The 21,241-nt window shown below is 42.7% G+C and overlaps 1 protein-coding gene and 1 long non-coding RNA gene across 3 annotated transcripts in view; one reads left to right on the top strand and one right to left on the bottom strand.

Annotated features, from left to right (window-relative positions):
• Window positions 1-11,205, bottom strand: part of FAM83A (family with sequence similarity 83 member A) — a 54,070-nt gene extending 42,865 nt beyond the window's left edge. The window contains exon 1 of the mRNA XM_075827965.1: window positions 10,720-11,205. Coding sequence (XP_075684080.1) covers window positions 10,720-11,205 — 486 coding nt within the window. The remainder of the gene's footprint in view (window positions 1-10,719) is intronic.
• Window positions 11,206-18,045: 6,840 nt separating this feature from the next.
• Window positions 18,046-21,241, top strand: part of LOC142651285 (uncharacterized) — a 39,994-nt gene continuing 36,798 nt past the window's right edge. For both annotated transcript variants that reach the window (XR_012847597.1, XR_012847596.1), the window contains exon 1: window positions 18,046-18,112. This is a non-coding gene — a long non-coding RNA (uncharacterized LOC142651285). The remainder of the gene's footprint in view (window positions 18,113-21,241) is intronic.

The raw sequence follows: 21,241 nt of genomic DNA, 5'->3' as shown, positions 1-21,241 counted from the left end.
TGGTGATGAGCTGCAAACACCTTAAATGCAGCGATCGCTTTTGACCGCTGTATTTAAGGGATGAATGGCGGTGATCAAAGCTAACTTTTGTCCCCGCCATTACAGCAGGGTGTCAGCTGTACGATACCGCTGATATCTGGGGATGATGGTACCGCCTCAGCTTATGTGCCGGTGCCATCAATTTGTCGTAAGTATACGATATCTTGCGGGAAGCCCTGGCTTTCCATGACGTATACTTACGGCAAATGTCGGGAAGGGGGTAAAAACGGCGAAAATCAGAAGTTTTACAGCCGTTTTTAGTTTAGCGTGTGAACATAGCATTAAAGTTATAAATTGGTCATTTGTTTGTCTTGTGTTTTATTTACTTTGTTTATGTATGATTTGTAATCCCATGTCACGTGACATCCCAGCAAAACCGGAGTGAGATTTTACAACGTTTGCACGTAAGATTTAGACAGCATAAACTTGGACCAGGCAGTCTGAAGATGCGTCATATTTATTACAGTGGTGCACGTTGTATAATAAATTTGGCGCATCTTGCTAGACATGTCGCACACTTTTCTTTATACCAAATCTTGGTACGCATAGGTTTTGTTTGGCACGATTTGGCGCATTTTAAGTCATGCCCCTGCTCTGCTTTCTAAAATGTCTAGTGATTTTTCCAACACATGAGGCCTTTATATTTTTATGTTCCTATTCTGCAATTTTTTGAGTGCAATTTGGGTGGGTGGTCTTCGTAAAGACATTTCCCTGTTCTTGATATTTTATCGGTTCCACCCGTGTTCAAGTCTAATCATAGACAGAAGTGTTCACGGATGTTGATAATTATGGGTTCCGCTCCGTACAGGACATATTTCTGTCACCACTTCTTACAGGTCACATCCCCTTTTTTTTGTTCTGACGTATGAGGCAAAAATAAGCCTCGATCTCCAAAGGAAAGCTGAACATGTACCCTCTCAAATTTTACGTAATGCGGAATATGTGGTGCAGTATAAATAAAGATTATTATTATTAGTGTCATATAGAGAACACAGTGCCATATAGTGGCCAAGTAATTTCACTATGAGGTGTCCTAAATAATACTGCGGTTGGCACCATGATGGCAGATAAATCATTAACCAGCTAGAGGGTGGGCTCTGCCTGATGGGCACAGGGTAGCGGCAGTAGAAATTTATTACCCAGGATATAGTTACATAGTTACATAGTTACATAGTTCGTACGGTTGAAAAAAGACACATGTCCATCAAGTTCAACCAAGGGATGGGAAAAGGGAAGGTAGAAATTTCTACACATAGGAGCTGATATTTTCTTTGTTCTAGGAAATTATCTAAGCCTTTTTTGCAGCATCTCCTGTCCCTGCTGTGACGGCTCCTGCGGTGACTATTCCATAGATTCACAGTTCTCACAGTAAAGAAGCCTTGTCGCCTCTGCAGGTTGAACCTTTTTTTCTCCAGACGGAGGGAGCGCCCCCTTGTTTTTTGAGGGGGTTTTACAAGGAACAGGATTTCACCATATTTTTTGTATGTGCCATTCATATATTTATATAAATTAATCATGTCCCCCCTTAGTCGTCAAGGCTAAATAGGTTTAATTCTTTTAATCTGTACTCATAACTTATATTCTCCATGCCCCTAATTAGCTTCGTTGCTCTTCTTTGTATTTTTCCTCCTTTCTATGACCTGGAGCCCAGAACTGAATTGCATATTCTAGATGAGGCCTCACTAATGCTTTGTAAATTGGTAATATTACATCCCTGTCCCGCGAGTCCATGCCTCTTTTAATACACGACAATATCTTGCTGGCCCTTGAAGCAGCTGATTGACATTGTGCTGTTATTCAGTTTATGATTTACAAGTACACCCAGATCCTTCTCAACAAGTGAATCCGCCAGTGCAGCTCCCCCTAGGACATATGATGCATGCAGGTTGTTGGTACCCAGATGAATTACTTTACATTTATCTACATTAAACTTCATCTGCCAAGTGGACGCCCAAACACTCAGTGTGTCCAAATCAGCTTGTAATTTCCAAACATCTTCCATAGTCTGAACTATATTACATAGCTTGGTGTTAACTTCTAAAATAGAAATAGTGCTATTAATCCCATCCTCTATATCATTAATAAATAAGGTGAATAATAGTGGTCACAGCACTGAACTCTGGGGTCACCGCTTATACTCCATATACTATTTATAAAGTGCTAAGTGCAAACAATGAACGACCTGGAATAAATGGTGGACTACTGACCCATGTTGCTGTACCTCAAAGATCGCGACCTGCTCCGACGCGCGTTTCGGCTTCCGCCTTCGTCTAGGGGCCTCAGCACTTTATAAATAGTATATGGAGTATAATGGAATAGTGGTAGGGGGGTTTCTATTGGATTTCCTGTGGAGGCTGGTAATAATGTAGTTCTCATATCTCAACAACTAGACATATAAATGGTCAAATATTCACTTTGCACTATGCACTTTTTCACGATATTGTATACCAACGTATATGTGGACATAAAATTGTTATGTGAAACCTCTCACGATAATTGTCTCATTTTTTGGCGGTCCTTTTCTGTCATCTGTGGTGATTCATTTGTAAACAGTTTATGTACTGATTTTTTTGAATTTGTGAAATAAAAATCTACGTTTTATCTTTTGACTTATAGACTCCATGTCCTCTTTTTTGGTGTAATATATATATATATATAAAAGGAGCACAGTCGTGTTACATGGGGAAATGACTATGTAAAATGATACATGTATATACCCTGTGGATAGGTTCTATATGTGGGGTTGTGTCTAACGTGGGCTTTTCAAGCATAGTATTCACAAAGGGCTTTCATAAGCATAGTATTCATTCTACATGCCCAGGCACAAACCCACAAGAGAAATACAAACATTCCAAATGTATTATAGTTGTGTCTCAGGTGGAACGGGGAAAAATATATAACATTGAGCAATTTTTCACATGTCAGTCGAGCTTTGTTGTGTATGTGATACAATGCCCCTGCGGATATCTATATGTAGGAAAGACCACCCAAGAATGTAGGTCACAGATCAACCAACATAAATACACAATTCGAAGTAAAAATGTAAAGATTTAAAATAATAGATGGAGTAAGCCCCATAAGACGAGGGGGAGATAGAGAGGAGGCTCTGAAGAGACTTGAATTAAAATGGATGTATCAATTGGATACTCTCGAGCCTAAAGGGTTGAATAGGGATTTTAGGACTACAGACATATTTCCCCGGCTTAATTCTGTAGACGTCATCGTAGAGATTGTATTCAAGACTCGGTGTCCAACCTTTGGTTGTGTTTTTTCACTATGTGATTATTAGGATATAATCACTCATTCTGATTTTATGTTTTTTTAGGTGTTTATTACGCTTTGGTGAATGGAACCAGGAATATAATGTACAAAAAGACCCGAAAATGGAGACCGGTGCAGAATTCTAACTCCATTGTCCCTTGGACCTCCATCTGTTCCACCAGAGATACAACTATAATACATTTGGAATGTTTGTATTTCTCTTGAGGGTTTGTGCCTGGGCATGTAGAACGAATACTATGTTTATAAAAGCCCTTTGTGAATACTATGCTTGAAAAGCCCAGGTTAGACCCCACATATACTTATTTTTATCTAAATGGTTACTTTTATGGCTGGATTAGCTCTTGAGTCCGAGGTGGGGCAGATGGAATTTCTGGGAATTGGGTAATTGTGGGATTCAATAGCGATAATCAGCTGAGAATCTAGTTGATAGGAGAGCAACCTGAATGGACCCTTGATAGGGCAATATAAGAGTTTAAATAGAACTAAAGACGAGGAAAGATGGCATTATTCTGTAACAACTGTACGTAATGATCCCCTGTATACGCATGCGCAATCCATTTTTATTCGTCATCAGTCAACTGGTAATGGTAAAACGTTCCATATTTGTCCCATCACTTACTGAATAGGCGGACGCATGCCCAGATCCTTAGAAATGACGTGTGGCTCTCCATGAAAACAGGAGACGCTAGACATGTGGAGGAAGGAGGGGAAAGTGCTGGGCAGGCGCAATGGGCATCTACGGACGCGATGTATATTATGGGCTTGACATTGTTTGTACAGATGTATTCTTCGGCGATCCGCACATATTTTAGAAGTTGGTATTATATGGATTATATGGATGTATTTTATCGGTTATACTATGTGCTTTTTTACAGTATTTAAAGCGTTGTTTACACAGAATTGGATGCAGGAAATGACGTCACATGTGATGTGTTATATAAAGTGCGCACTGAATATTTGAAATCATGCTGGATATAGACCCATGTTGGGTTGAAACGTTGCAGGGGTTCACACGGGGTATTTTCCGCTGGTTTTCGAGCCGTAAACACCCCGAAAAACAGCTAAATATACGGAGGCTGAACGGCTCCAAACATCTGCCCATTGATTTCAATGGGAAAAACGCCTCGCAAAAAGAAGTGCAGGACACTTCTTGAGCCGTTTTTGAAGCCGTTTTTCATTGACTCAATAGAAAAACGGATCCAAAAACTGGCATAAAAAATGCAGCAAAAAAGGCTAGTGGCTTATAAAACGTCTGAAAATCAGGGGCTGTTTTCCCTTGAAAACAGCGCCGTATTTTCAGCCGTTTTTTGTTAAGCGTGTGAACATACCCTCACATGCTTGGTGAATAAACCAACACAGTTTTTGGAAACTTTGAGTGCTGCAGTTCCTTTCTCTTCTATGTAAGCTGTCTCTTTTGGACCTGGGACTTTTTTGCTGCGTGCACCACCCACTATTGGGAAATTGTCTTCTCCTGTTGATTAAATCGATTTGGTTGTGCTGCTGACTTCTCTAAATCATCCAACTCCCCATTACCATTATCTAGGGGTCCTACATGTTCAGACCTTGGCTTTTTTGCATTTATATGCTTGAAGAATTTTTTAGGATTTGTTTTACTATCCTTGGCCACCTGCCTTTCATTTTGTATTTTTGCTAATTTTATTACATTTTTACAGATTTTATTAAGCTCTTTATATTTTACAAAGGCTACAGCTGTACCCTCAGATTTGTATTTTTTAAATGCCCTTTTTTTGTCATGTATTGCCCCTTTCACAGAATGTGTAAGCCATGTGGGGTTTAATTTGAGTCGTTTATACTTGTTACCTATAGGAATAAATTTTGCACTATAATAACTCAAAGTAGATTTGAAAATCTCCCATTTATCATTTGTCCCATTATTTGACATTAGTTCTTCCCAGTCCATATCCTGAATTGCAGCCCTCATCCTGGGGAAATTGGCTTTCTTAAAATTAAATGTTTTTGCCCTCCCAGCCTGCGTTTGTTTTTTACAGTATAGGTAAAATGTAACTATATTGTGATCACTGTTACCGAGGTTTTCACGAACATTGACATTCCCAACAAGATCTGCATTATTAGAAATGACCAGATCCAACAGAGCTTCACCTCTAGTCGGGTCTTCCACAAACTGGAAATTTTCCTGCAACAGGTTGAGGAAATGTCTCCCCTTCGCAGTTGTACCCGAACCATGACACCAATTAATATCCCGGAAATTAAAATCTCCCATTATCATTACAGTAGAGCCATCCCAAGCTGGATCCCTGGCGATCTGCATTTGGAAGGGGCTGTCCTCATTTATACAACATGTCATTTCAAGACTATAGTGTCCTGTCACAAATAAGAGCAATGATGTTAATCCTCAAGGATATGAGGTAAATAATGTCAACAAGCGGCGCCGCCTGCCCTAGGGGTGAAGGTATTATCTGTGCGGGGTCGGGGAAAGCAATGTGCTATATGTCAACAATGTGAGACATTGAGCAATAGTCCTGGAAAGTAACGTGTCACCCAACTATATACGTAGCTCTCTATTATAAGCTTCTGAGTTTACGTTTTTTAACACCTTACCAACATATGACGTAGCTGAACGTTATGGTCACTAGGGGGAAGAAGTATGGAACGGGCTCACAGGCTGAACCCGCTCTATGTTCAGCGGGTGTCGACTTTATGTTACAGCCAACACTTTGCTGCAAAAACTGGGATCAGAGATAACTCCAATCCCAGCTGTGAAATTACTTACATGTCGTGGTTAATAGCGACCGCATCATCTGAGCCCTTAGAAAGAGGAGGGTGCCAATGGTTGTAATGGCAGCCTGGGTGCGTAATAAAAGGCCCCCAGGTCTGCCATCTTTCTGCTCCTATTAAGCTCTACCAGAACAGGCATTAATAGGAGGCTGTAAATAGCACAATACACTGCAATACATTAGTATGTTAGTATATTGAACCAGCCATCAAACCATCGCTTGGTCGAGTCCCCTAGGGGGACTAAATAGAAAGTAAAATACAGTTACGTAAAAAAAAAAAAACTTTCCCCATTTTTCCCCCAAAGTAAAAATAAAAAAATAACATAATTGGTATTGCCGCATCCATAAAAGTCCAAACTATTACAATATAACATTATTTAACCTGCAGGATGAACATGTAAAAAGATAAATACCAGAATTGCTGTTTTTTGGTGACGTTTGCTCCCAAATAAAAAATGATCAAAAAGTTGATGTATACCAGACCAGCATGGTACCAATAAAAACCACAGCTCGCCCCGCAAAAATTAAGCCCTGACATCGCTCAATCATTGGAAAAATAAAATTATGGCGTTCATAATATGGCAACACAAAATAATTTTTTTTAAACAATTTGTTTTTTCCTTGTAAAATTGGAACATCATATAAAAAAACTTTATAAATTTGGTATCGGTGTAATCGTATAGACCCGCAGAATAAAATTAACATGCCTTTTTGCCGTACGGTGAACGTTGTAAAAATAAAACCCCAAAAACAATAGAGGAATCGCTGTTTTTTTTTCCATACCACCCCACCATTATTATTTTTTCTATTTTCCAGTACATTATACGGTACATTAAATGGTGGCATTAAAAACTGCAACTCAGCCCACAAAAAACAAGCTCCCATACAGCTATGGCTTTTGGAAGGCGAGGTGGAAAAAACTAAAATGAAGAACCGAAAATGACTGTAAAGGTTTCATATTCTGCTCAGTCATATAAAATCTGGTGACAACCATGGATGGCGGCCATTACAGTGTTCATAGTGTTGTCACCCAACTTTACACAGATTCTGATTGACATATACATTTGTATTGTTGAGTAAAATTCCAATCCTCTCGCCGCCATTTTCGGTCCCCTCTCATGTAGGACACAGGCGCACTCAAACACTGTCCCTCACCCCAAATCGCAGGACATCTTAAGTCACGCCCCTATTCACCCCAGGAAGCCTCTGAAGCGTCACAGAAACACCTCTTTTTAATATATTTTGCATATGCCCTGCCCCGCCCCCTTTGTTGTCCGTGCAAAACGGGACTGCTCTGCAGTATGGACTACTCTCTGCATTGTGCCATGAATGTTTGATCAGTGGGAATACAGCTGCTGAGACCACCACCCAACCCCAGAGCAGGGGTCTCATCTCACCTGTTTGTAGAGGCGAGGTGGCTGCGCAGACACTCTCCATTATAATGAACGGAAGATACAGGAACAACCGATATATTCATCATATGTACCATAGACATTACCAAGGGGCGAATGTATGCCACAAAAATGTTACAGGGTTTCATTGGGATATTTTATTTTTGATGGTACCACAAAAAATCCCAAAAACTTTGTGATTCAGTCAATGGGCAGACAGATCCAAACATATGGGATATGGTGCAGGGTAAATGTTTGGATCCATCTGAAAGAAAAACATTTTATATGTTGCAGCTGCCTTTCAATAGGTTTGACCCCGGTAGGTGGTGCCCCCCTCAGTAGGAACAGGTGAGGCAGGCCGGCCCTGTGTGACCTTACAGCTGAACTCCCACAATGCACTGCAATCTCAAAAATGTAGCTCTGCTATGGGAAAAGCTATAAAATTATCCATCACCTTCAACTCAACAAAGGAATTGATGCCGAAGGGTCTCAGTGTTCTGGATTCTAGGTCAGCTCTGATCAGTATGTTTATGGTCCCTATAAATTAATGGAAACTGTCAAGATCATTATTATTATCCCAGAGTAGAAGGTCGTTATACCCCGGGGGCACTGAGGAGATACATTTGAGCTGACCCTCATGCTGTTTTATGCGTTACCCTGATCACGTAAACCTCTTGCAGGGACCTGTTCAGGTTGTTCACTTGCTTTACCCCGGGGTTATGGCATTGACCTATACATCTTAGTGACCTCATGTTATTTAGTCAATCTCGTTAAAATGATTATCCCTGAAACAGGAAAAACTTGTGTCATGAAGGCTTTAAAGAGTAACTGCACTTTCCAAAAACTTTTGATATGTTATAGAGACATATCAGAAGTTTTGATCGGTGGGGGTCCAGATACTGAGACCCCCACCATTGCTGAAATGGAAGTGTAGAAGCGCTCAGTTGAGCATCCTGCATTTTCGGCTGTGATCGGTTCTCGCTGTCAGACTGAAGATGGCTCACGTAGAATATCTATGATTCCGTCTTCAGCCTAACAAGGAGCGCCGATCACAGCCGAAGATGCAGGGCGCTTCTGCACCGTTGTTTTAGCAACAGTGGGGTCTCAGCACCCGGACCCCCACCGATCAAAATTTCTGAAATGTCTCTATGACATATCAAAAGTTTGTGTAAAGTACAGATACTTTTAAAGTGTAACTAAACATTTAACAAACTTCTGACATGTCATGGTGACATGTCAGAGATTTTGATTGGTGGGGATCCGAGCACTGAGACCCCCACCAATCGCTAAACGAAGCCGCAGAAGTGTTCGTGTGCTCAAATGAAGCGGCAGAAGCGCTCAGCCGCTTCGTTTCTGTTCGGCTTTCTCCGGAAAGCCATTGTATCGGTATACGGCCTCTTAGACTTTCTATTGAGCCCGTCCTCCGATACATTGATTTCCGGAATAAGCCGAACAGAAACGAAGCGGCTGAGCGCTCACACGAACACTTCTGACGATTCGTTTTAGCGCTTGGTGGGGGTCCCAGTGCTCAGACCCCACCAATCAAAACTTCTGACATGTCACTATGACATGACAGAAGTTTGTCAAACGTTTAGTCAGGCCCCATGCACACAACCGTAAAAACCGTGGACCGTACCATGCTCCACGGTTTTACGGACCCATTCGGTTCTATTGGTTGCAGACACCTTTCCGTAGTGCTGCGGATAGGTGTCCGTGCCGTAGAACCGTGCCGGGAATTATGGAGCATGTGCTATTTTCCTTATTTTACGGGCCGTGCTCCTATACTTGGTATGAGAGCACGGCCCGAAAATGCGAGCCGGCCGTGCCCGCAATCGTGGGCTGTGATTACGGCATCGTGATGTGCATAGGGCCTCACCCTTTAAATATCTTATTCAGACTTTTATTAGTGATATCTGTTTCTGGGAAAACTGGGTGACAACTAATATAGTCACCATTACAGACCCCACAGGGGGTGTCACCCAGCTTTTCCATACTTCTGATTGGCAAATCAGTGACACATCCCCACACTCTAATATCGCTGCAGAACTAGGCAGATGTGATAGTACAATGTGGTCTTGCATAGGACTGCAATTTACCTATCCTTACAATTATGATAATGCAGCCCGAAAGGATACAATTCCGTTCTGTCGCATCTGCATCCCAATAAAGACATATGCATAAGATGTAGCAGAGCTGAGTTTGTCAATTAGCATGATTCGTCATGATATTACGATGTACCACAATATTGTTATCGAGGTCTCTCTATCCCCTGCTGCTAATAGTTATCCAAAGAAAGTAATATGAGGATAAGAAACTCAACAAAGCCAAACATAAATGCAAAATAAAAGGAAATCGTCTAAGGCTTCGTTCACAACTGCGTCAGGGTTCCGTCGGAGCTTCCAGTCAGAACGGAACCCTGAATGAGACAAACGGAAACCGTAGGTTTCCGTTTGCATCCCCAGTGATTTCAATGGTGACGGATCCGGTGCAAATGGTTTCCGTTTGTCCGCGTTGTGCAAGGGTTCTGTCGTTTTGACGGAATGAATACAGTAGTCAACTAGTCGAATAGTTCTGACAGGAAGCTCAGACGGAACGTCAGAACGGAACCCTGACACAGATGTGAACGAAGCCTTAGCTGCCCACGAGCGACAGATCCCTAAGCAGTTACCTAGTCCGCCTATCTGTAAATGCAGCTCAAGATACACAGTTATATATTATGTACAACAGCAACCATTGAACAGTTTAATACAAATATAGCAGAGCTGAGTTTGTCATTTGACACAACTTATTGTGATGTCACAATGTGTTTTCTGCGAATTTATATAGGACTGAAGTTAAATAATAATATATAATAACACACCAAGAACTATCAACAGATAAAAACAATGCAGCTGAAAATTGTTAAACGAACAGTTCAGCTCCGCGACATTTGTTAGTTAAAATTCAGGAGGTCTGGTATAACCACATTTATTATGTAAAGAAATTATTTTCTGTTGCGTTATCAATGAATAGCATTTGGTCTACTGCAACAGATGTACCAAAGACGAGTTTGTGAGATGTAGCAGAGCTAAGTTTCTCATATAGCTTATGATATTACAAAGCAATATTTGTGCTTTTACATAGGACCTAATGTGCCACCTTTATTTTGAGAGTTCTCGTGCATTAACAATGCAGACACAAAGAGTTAAATTACAAATTCAGCTCTGCTAATGAATGCCATAGTTGAATACAGTGTATACATGTGTACCTACCTGGCCAGTCCGGTGTATACTCCTCCTGATGGTCTCCCTGATATTATTGGTCTTATCGGTTTGGAAGTACACGGTAGCACTGGACTTGTCCTTCAGGTAGGGTTTCTCCTCTGAACTCCAGTTGTGGAGCGGTGTGGTGGTCTCACTCTTATCCGAAATAATGGGGTAACAACTTTCGGACTGGTGGGAATGATTCCCATTTTGTTGAGACCCGTTCTCTCCGTTCTCTGCGTGGCTTTCATTGGTATAATACGGTTCCTTAACATTGCCCAGGACATACTGGATCTCCTGCTTTGATAGAAAGTCCACCTCTCCTTCTTCTTCAAGGATCTTTTGGTAGTCCTCAGATCCACCATCCAAGAGGGCATCCGTTGCCAACCGGGCACTCTCATTATGGCAGAACTCTGGCTTGCTCAGCCTTGCCCATCTGTTTTTGGCTTCTTCAAGTCTCTTTTTGATTTTCCCCAGTGCCTTAGACCTATTCATATTTCCTGGTTTAGAGAAGTTCTTAGGCTTCTGCCACCTTTCCTGAAGACCTCAGTTGTCTTTTGTCTTAGGATAGAAGTTCAGGAGAACCTCGTCATGACATGTCCAGAAGAACATTCACTTCTTCTCAGCAGCCCCATAAACAGTAAAAAATGCAGCAGAGCTGGGATCCGGGGGGAAGTGACAACCCTGTAATCACCCTTATCTAGGTGGAGACACGCCTTATACCTGTGGGCTACACGGAGATTCAGCAACTCCCCTTGTGGCTTTGTCACTCGCTGTCATGTAGATCACACTTCGCTCAGTCATGTAACATGTCAATCCAGCCGATGATTCACAGGTATCAGAAGCTCCTGCCGAAGGCTTCCAACAAGTGTCAAAAATATGCAACAATTTTTTTTCCTTTTTTTAAATCATAAAAGATACTCTGAACAATAAGAGTTGAGAACTTCTAAAATTGTCAATGGACTACAAACTATGTAGCTGCAGACCAGGACAAGTTGTCTCACTTTATGGCCATGTACAGCAAAAATAGACTAATGCAGTAACGCCTGTGAATGGCCAGCGACACTTTGTGTTGGTAGAAGGGACGGCTTTGGACAATCCCTTTTTGCTAGAAAGGTCCCTGACAAAAAGCTGATCACAGGGTGTCCCTCAGCGACGCAGCGATCCACTGGTGCTGCAGGGGATTTGAACACTTGCTGTCAGGTGCCAATTAGCAAGTTTTCAAATCCCCTGCAGTGCCACCACAGGGGAAATTATGCATTTACAGGCCCATTTACAACAATGGACTGTCTGGATTATGCACGGACGCAGGTGCGTAACTAGGAAAGACTGGGCCCCATAGCAAACTCTTGACCGGGGCCCCGCCCTCAGGTGCCACAAACAGCCCCCTTTATAAATAGTGCCCCCTGTAGAATGTGCCATACAACCCGCCTGTAGACAGTGGTATATATCCCCGCCTATAGACAGTGTCACACCCCATTTGTAGATAGCGCCCCAACCTCCACCTTGTAGATAGTGCCATACAGCCCCCTGTAGATATTGCCATAAAGCCCCCAGTGTATATAGCGCTATACAGCTCCCACTTTATATAGTGCCACACAGCCCCCTCCCTTGTATATAGTGCCACACAGCTCCCCTTAGTAGAAAAGGGAAGCACAGCCCCCCCCCCCTTAGTAGAAATTGCCACACACAGAGCCCTGTAGATTGCACCACACTCAGCCCCCTGTAGATAGAGCCACAGCCCTCCCCTTTGTAAATAGTGCCATACAGTTCCCCCTTGTGTATAGTGCCACACAGCTCCCCCTTGTGTATAGTTTTACACAGCTCCCCCTTGTGTATAGTGCCACATAGCTCCCCTTTGTGTATAGTGCCACACAGGCCCCCTTTGTGTATAGTGCCACACAACCCCCCCCCCCCCCCCCTTGTGTATAGTGCCACAAGGCAGTGGGGCATCCGAGAAAGTTGTATCAGTCACTCAAACATGGAAAGGTGGGTTTGGAGGCAGGACTATGTGACTCTTCAGGATCATACAGTGACTACAGTGCTGATTAGAGGCAGAATAAACATTTACATTAGGTGACTCACCGGTGACGTCTCAGATTCTAGTTCTTTTCTTCTCCCTCCGTTCCAGACATCTATGATGGATTTCTACCGGCCATGACCAATTTCTGCAGTTTTCCGCTCAGATGTCTTCAGCTTTTCACTTTTAAAACATTTCTGCACCTATAAACAAAGTTAAAATTCTCAACATCTCTTTCACCTCTAACAATAATAGCGCCATACACTGTGTCCCTGATTATAATAGTACCATTCACTGTGTCTCACACACACACACACACACACACACACACACACACCCCTGATGCCGCGGCCCTGTGTATTAGGGGTACTGATGTGAGGGGCCCGGCCAAACCTAATTGAAAGGGGGGCCCGGCAACTGCCGCGACTTGCCTTTGGTAGAAAAAAACATGCCCCTGCAATGGAGCCCGTTTTTTTCACCAAAAGAATGTTGTGAGCTGCGGGCCCCCCTCTCGTCATGGGGGCCGTCAAACACCGCCCGCGCGCGTGACCGATCGCGCGCACCTGCAAACTCCTGCGTGGCCGGGGCAAGTCGAAACTTTTTTATAAATTTTAAAAAAGTGCCTTTTTTTTTCTTATTTGTGATTTTTGCTGCAGAACCGCAGCATTTCCGCAACAGAGGAGCAGCGATTCCACAGAATACATTGACATGCTGCGGTTTAAAAAGCCACACTGCAGGTCAATTTTTTTTGCAGCGTGTGGATGAGATTTGTTCAAACCTCATCCACTCGGCTGCGACTGTGATACGCTGCGGATTATCCACAATAAAATGTGTTGCATAAAATCTGCAGCGTTCATGCCTAGTGTGTTCCTACCCTAAGGCCGGATTTACACAAGCGTGTGCTTTTCGCGCGCACAAAAAAACGTGGCGTTTTGCGCATGCAAAAGGTCCATAACAGCTCCGTGTGTCAGCAGCGTATGATGCGCGGCTGCGTGATTTCCGCGCAGCCGTCATCATTATGACACTCTGTTTGTATGTTTGTAAACAGAAAAGCACGTGGTGCTTTTCTGTTTACATTCATAGTTTATACGGCTGCGGAAGTGCTGGGCGGGATTTTCACCCACCCATTGACTTCAATGGGTGCGTGATGCGCGAACAATGCACAAATATCGGACATGTCGTGAGTTTTACGCAGTGGACACACGGACACACGCTGCGTGAACATCACTGACCGTCTGCACGGCCCCATAGACTAACATAGGTCCGTGCGAGGCGCGTGAAAATATTGACTCGGACACTGCGTCAGAATCAGCACCAAACAACTTCCAAAACCGCCTCCCATTGATTTAATCTGAAATCAATGGGAGCCAGTCGCGGAAAAAAGAAAAAGCAGCACATCCTTTCTTGCCGCTGTTCCGCCTCTGACCTCCCATCGAAATCAATGGGAGGCAGAAAATGCATTTTTCGCTGTGTTTTTTGTCTGCTGTCCTCAATCGCCGCGGGCAAAAAACGCAGCAAGATAGTGTGGGTAGAATCTGCCTCAAAATTCGGTGCGCGGTTCCAGGCGGTCGCAGGTGCGCGGGCGGTCGCGGGTGCGCGCTCGCGGACGCTCGCGAGTGCGCACGTGCGGGAGTTTGCGGGTGCCTGCGATCGGTCGCACGGGCGGGCGGTGTTTGATGGCTCCCATGACGAGAGGGGGGGCCCGCAGCTCACGACATTCTTTTGGTGAAAAAAACGGGCCCCATTGCAAGGGCCTGTTTTTTTTCTACCAAAGGCAAGTCGCGGCAGTTGCTGGGCCCCCCTTTCAATTAGGTTTGGCCGGGCCCCTCAAATCAGTACAACTAATACCCCCCTGATGGCGGCCCTGGGTAGCATGATATAGTGCTGGACGGAGTACCGTTAACAGGCGGTGCCATGGTAGGGGGGCCCAGAAAATTTAGCTGTATGGGGCCCTGAAATTACTGATGGCGGCCCTGCACACACACACATCGTGCCACCTCTAGATAGTGCCCCCATAGCCACCGTGCTGCCCTACATATAGCTTCCCCTATAGGTAGTGCTCCACGTATAGCCCACCTCTGTAGACAGTGCCCTACATATAGCCACCCAGTTGCTAGTGCCCCACAGGTAACCCACCCCTGTATATAGTGTCCCACATATAGCCCACCCCTATAGAAAGTGCCCTACAAAAAATAGCTCCCCTATAGATAGTGCTCTACATATAGCCCACCCCTGTATAGTGTCTTATATATAGCTCTCCCTGTATATAGTGCCCCAGATATAGACCACCCTGTAGATAGTGGCCCACATATAGACCCCCCCTGTAGATAGTGGCCCACATATAGACCCCCCCTGTAGATAGTGGCCCACATATAGACCCCCCTGTATATAGTTGCCCACATCCCCACATATAGACCCCCCTGTAGATTGTGCCCCAAATCCCCACATACAGAACACCCCTGTAGCTAGTGCCCCACATATAGACCCCCCCTGTATATAGTATATAGACGATGACCCCCCTGTAGATAGAGCCCCCACTATAGATAATGCCATTAACAGTTTTATGAGGAGAAAAAAAACAAAAACTTTACATACTCCCATGAGCCCGTTCCTGTTCGCTGGCAATGCAGATATGAGCGGGTCTGCAAGAGCTGAACGAGCGTCGTCCAATGACACTGATTGGCGGGGCAGAATGACTTGCCCCGTCAATCAGCACCTTTCAAGCATGGAAGCGGCGCGATGACGTCATTGCGCCGCTAGCCAATCAGCGTCATTGTAAGGCGCTGAATGGTCGGGCATGCCCAGCCATTCAGCGCTAAAGAATGTATTTGGCTGTCGCTAGCACCGGGGCCCCCTCCGGTGCTAGCGACGCCTACAGGCATCAGAGGGCCTGTGTCGCCCGGCCCATACTTGTTGGAGGCTTGGCGGCGCGGGGCCCATAGTAGCGGCTCCACCGAGCAAATGGGGGGGGCTTGTCGGCTGGCGGCACGGGCCCCCTCAAGCTGCGAGCCCAGTAGTAACTGCTACGGCTGCTACTGCGGTAGTTACGCCACTGCACAGATGTGGCAGGTCCTCCAGAGACAGAGACGCTCTTTGTAGCTATTCTCTGCTCTGCATAATTGATATAGGTACTAAATGAGTGACTCTCCTCTACCTCAGTGCTCTAATAGATTATTTAAAAATGGATAACCCCTTGAAAGTTTGTTTTCCATTAATAACGCCTGATATGTCCGAACCACCAAGATAGTGCACAGAATTGTTATGGCATGTCCGACAGCTGAAGGGGGGGGGGGTCACTTTACTTAAAATGTGAGAGACTAAATAGTTAAATTTAAACCCGACATTTTATCTATTTATAAATTGCGCTAAAGTGATGGTGTCCCATATGGGATGTAGGGGAATTAGTAGCCTAAATCGCCTCCATAGACTAAACCTCTTCTTATTAGATGTCAACAGTGACTGGATCTTTCTCTTGTGGGCATTGCTCTATCTGCAATTTGATTGTTAAGACGGACACATTCCCAGACTCAGAAAACAAAAAATGTTTCAAAATCGTACATTTTATCAATTGCAGTACCACTGGTGTGCTTTACATGGCCACATGTCCATGTGGTCTTTCGTATGTAGGCATGACCACAAGAGAATTGAAAATGAGAATTCAAGAACATGTGAGGGACATTAAAAAGGCTGGAAAAATCGAGAGTAATAATTGGGAGGAAATTGAGAAACTTAAATCTATCCCCAGACATTTTCGGGATTTCCATAATAATAGGTGGTAGGATTTAAAGGTACAGGGCATTGACAAAATCATTATTGGATCACGTGGAGGCGATACTTTCCGTAAATTGGAACGTATCGAATGCAAATGGATCACAAAACTTAAGACTAGCTAACCTCTGGGGCTCAACGAAAAAATGTCCTTTGCCTCCTTCCTATAATCTTTAGGGTCCTATGGCATCATTAGCTTTTAACTTTGTGTATATATTTATAAATCTGACTGGTTTGGTCGACCGGAGATTTTATTGATAACATTGAATTGATCCTCCGGTTTACGTAATTTTGTGTACTTGTTGTTATAAATCTCTTTTGAATCTTTTTTGGTATTTGATGGCATGTATTGACATAATTTTTGTTATTGTGTCTTTTTATCTTCTTATAGGGGTCCTATTTATATTGGCTTTATAACTAATGGGCGGAATAGAATATCAAGCATCACACAAAACGTGTTTTAATAAATATTTTTTGCAGTTTTTACTAATTAACATGGTCTCGTTATATTTATGCTGGCCTTGTTTATTGATTCTTCAGCTTTTTCAAGGGGTTTTCGCACATTACATATATCTAGAATGTGTGTTCTCTTATAGCCACATATTATGGTAATTCTATATAGAAAGATTTTTGTAAAGTATATAAAAAAAAATATATTTTTCTAGTAATATGTATATTCATTTGTTTATATTTATATAAATATGTTATATACTGTTTATTATTGATATTTTTATGTTTATGTATTTATTTTCTATATTACTATGTGTTTTTTCCACTGATACACATTATGACATTTACATACTAAATTTATTATATATTTGTATATTGTTTTATATATATTCATATTTTGATATATTTTTCACATTAATTTTATTACATTTTTGAACTTATTCACTTATATATATATATATATATATATTTTTTTTTCATTTCATAGATTGTTTTTCTACACTGTATTATATTATAACACTAAATTATTGTTGTATGTCTTATTGCTGCTAATAAAATGAATTGATTGTTCCTCAGGTGCGCCTTATCACGTGTGTTTCACTTTATCTGTTTTCTATTTTTCTTTTTGTTTTTTTTCACCACATCACTGTGCACGTGTGTTCACCCACTTTTTATTCATCACTTTTCTTGGTCATTAGTATTGTACAAATCCCCCTTCTTCTTTTATATTATAAATATACTTTTCAATATTATTGCATTTTTATTTATGTATGTATACGTTTCCTTCACATTCATGGACTTATAAAATGACATCATGTTATAATGTTAATCTATAACTATTCAATGATATGTCTGTGTATGTCTAGTATTCATACTACAACTGCATTGTTTATATATATTTGGGTTTACACTTAGAGACGCCGATCGATTATATCTGCTCCGCTCTCACTCTATTCCAAAGGTATCAGTAGTATATGGGCTTGTTGGATCGTTCTTGCCCATATCCAATATGGCCACCTCAATACGGCACGTCATTGATGCGCGACCTTACACTCTCCCCACGGCGCTCTCATGCTGATGCGCACGCGCATGCGCAGTGGCGTCTTCCAGACGCATGTATGGGGAAACAATGGCGGTGTCTGTTACTCACTGCCCAACACTAAGGTATTTATATATGAATCAGTTAATTGTCTGATGCTCTTCACCTGATTCATCTTGGATGCACACAATTAGGTATCTTCAAATCGCTATTGGTTACTTTGTAGGAACCCCTCCTGCCGTTTAGTATAAATATAACACTAGTCACCCTACCTGTCAGTACCCCTTGAAAAAGCTACCGCGAAACGCGCATCGGGGCTCCTGTGGTTGAGTTCATTTCAGGCTTATCATGCAACACATGGTTTGGTATAGTCTCTGGGACCTTTGTTGATTTATGGTGATTTCCTGGTTTCTATTTAGCTTCATATATATTGACACTAAGTGTTTGCTGCCATCCCTCTCTATATGTTGTTTGGGTCAATGACATGTTTTTGTGTGGAGACATGGGTGTTTGAACCTTATTTGTGGTCTTCACATTTCTTTGTATTATACATTTACAGCTTGTTTGATCAAGTGACCCGTAGTGCTATTATACCATACAGCACTGTAGAGTATATGTTATCTCTTGAGTAGCCTTCTTGTTCTCTATATCAGTGTATTTTAATTGTCTGTCTAATTTTAGGTCCTGATGGCCAATATGTTTTTATGATTTATTGTAATAAAGGATTCATATTTTTGCAAGATACAATTTGTACTTGGTGTTATTCTTCCCTTTGGGGAGGTGTGATATGTCCTCACATACACTTATGGGTATTTAGTGACGTAATGTTGTGCAACAAATTTATTATGTGTTTTAGACACTTTTTACGCCTCCCTCGACAGTTATGAAAAGCGTCTTATTAAGGACGTGGCTAAGAGGCAATGTAAAATTCGCCAGATTTAAATTTGACATGCATCATTGTTTTGGCACAAAAGAAGAAGGTGACCTGGTCTGATGAACCATGTTTTGTTTTACATCATGTGGACAGCCGGGTGCGTGTGCGTCGCTTAACTTGGGAAGAGATGGCACCAAGATGCATTATGGGAAGAAGACAAACCGGTGGAGGTAGTGTGATGCTCGGGGCAATGTTCTGCTGTGAAACCTTGTGTCCTGACATTCATGTGGATGTTAGACATACCACCTACCAGTGGTGGATTAAGTAGACCATAGGGCCTGGGCTGTTACCCAAACTTGGGCCCCCTCTTCCGCACCGCCACCCTGCTGCGCCGTAACTATTTTTAACACTACCTTTTTGGGCAAGCATTAACAAATGGGTGTTACGATTCCCCTTGTCACTGTCCCTACATACTGACAGTATCACACAGTGCTGGGACACATCCTCCTGACAAGAGAAATTGCCTATCAGTCGTGGACTGCAGAAATACTCTTTGTGAAATACAAGGATTTCCTATAATAAACATGTCAGGAGAGGTAACAGATTCTCTATAAATCTAGTGACTCACAGGTGACGACGTCTCAGATTCTAGAAGTTTTTTTCCTCTTTTCTTCTCCATCCGGTCCAGAGCTCATGACGACGTCTCCCGGCCATGACCCATTTCTGCAGAGTTTGCCACTCAGATATCTTCGGCTCCTCACTTTTACACCATTTCCACACCTATAAACGAAAATAAAATTATCATGGTGCCACACACTGTGCCCCTAAATATAATAGCACCAAACACTGCACCCCTGAATATAATAATACCATACACTGTAAAACACCACATACACACAGCCCCCTGTAGATATTACTCCACCCCATAGATAGCGCCACATACAGCCCCCTGTAGATATCACACATCCCCCCGTAGACAGCGTTACACACAGCCCCCTATAGATAGCACCACAGCCCCCCTGTAGAGATCGCCACAGAGGCCTCCCCCTCTTGTAACTAGCGCCACAGAGCCCCCCCTGTAAAGAGTGGCACACACATACCACTGTGGATAGCGCTACACAGCCCCCCTTGTATATAGTGCTACACAGCCCTCCCCATTGGACATAGTGTAATTGGTAATTACGAGTGATTTGACCCCTAAGATAATTTTGTTTTGAAAAGTTATGTCGCAAGTATGGGTTCCATTCTTGGTCAGGCAGCTGTGGTAGCGTCCCCCCCCTTTGTATATAGTGCCACACAGAACTCCCCTCCCCCTTGTATATAGGGTCACACAGCACTCCCCCCCCTTGTATATAGTATAACGGAGAACTCCCCCCTTGTATATAGTGTCACAGAGCACTCCCCCCTTGTATATAGTGTTACATAGTTACATAGTTACATAGTTACATAGTTAGTACGGCTGAAAAAAGACACATGTCCATCAAGTTCAACCAAGGGAAGGGAAAAGGGAAGGAAAAATTTCTACACATAGGAGCTAATATTTTTTTGTTCTAGGAAATTATCTAACCCTTTTTTAAAGCCATCTACTGTCCCTGCTGTGACCAGCTCCTGCGGTAGGCTATTCCATAAATTCACAGTTCTCACTGTAAAGAAGCCTTGTCGCCTCTGCAGCTTGAACCTTTTTTTCTCCAGACGGAGGGAGTGCCCCCTTGTTTTTTGAGGGGGTTTTACAAGGAACAGGATTTCACCATATTTTTTGTATGTGCCATTAATATATTTATATAAGTTAATCATGTCCCCCCTTAGTCTTCTTTTTTCAAGGCTAAATAGGTTTAATTCTTTCAATCTTTCCTCATAACTTAAATTCTCCATGCCCCTTATTAGCTTCGTTGCTCTTCTTTGTATTTTTTCCAACTCCAGGGCATCCTTTCTATGAACTGGAGCCCAGAACTGAACTGCATATTCTAGATGAGGCCTCACTAATGCTTTGTAAAGTGGCAATATTACATCCCTGTCCCGCGAGTCCATGCCTCTTTTAATACACGACAATATCCTGCTGGCCTTTGAAGCAGCTGATTGACACTGCATGCTGTTATTGAGTTTATGATTTACAAGTACACCCAGATCCTTCTCAACAAGTGAATCCGCCAGTGTAGCGCCCCCTAGGACATATGATGCATGCAGGTTGTTGGTACCAAGATGCATAACTTTACATTTATCTACATTAAACTTCATTTGCCAAGTGGACGCCCAAACACTTAGTTTGTTTAAATCTGCCTGTAATTCATGAACATCTTCCATAGTCTGAACTATATTACATAGCTTGGTGTCATCTGCAAAAATAGAAATAGTGCTATTAATCCCTTCCTCTATATCATTA

Source organism: Rhinoderma darwinii, chromosome 5 (assembly GCF_050947455.1).
Source record: "Rhinoderma darwinii isolate aRhiDar2 chromosome 5, aRhiDar2.hap1, whole genome shotgun sequence".
Lineage (NCBI taxonomy): Eukaryota > Metazoa > Chordata > Amphibia > Anura > Rhinodermatidae > Rhinoderma > Rhinoderma darwinii.
The sequence above is the reverse complement of the archived record's forward strand: the minus strand, read 5'-3'. Positions and strand labels throughout refer to the sequence as shown.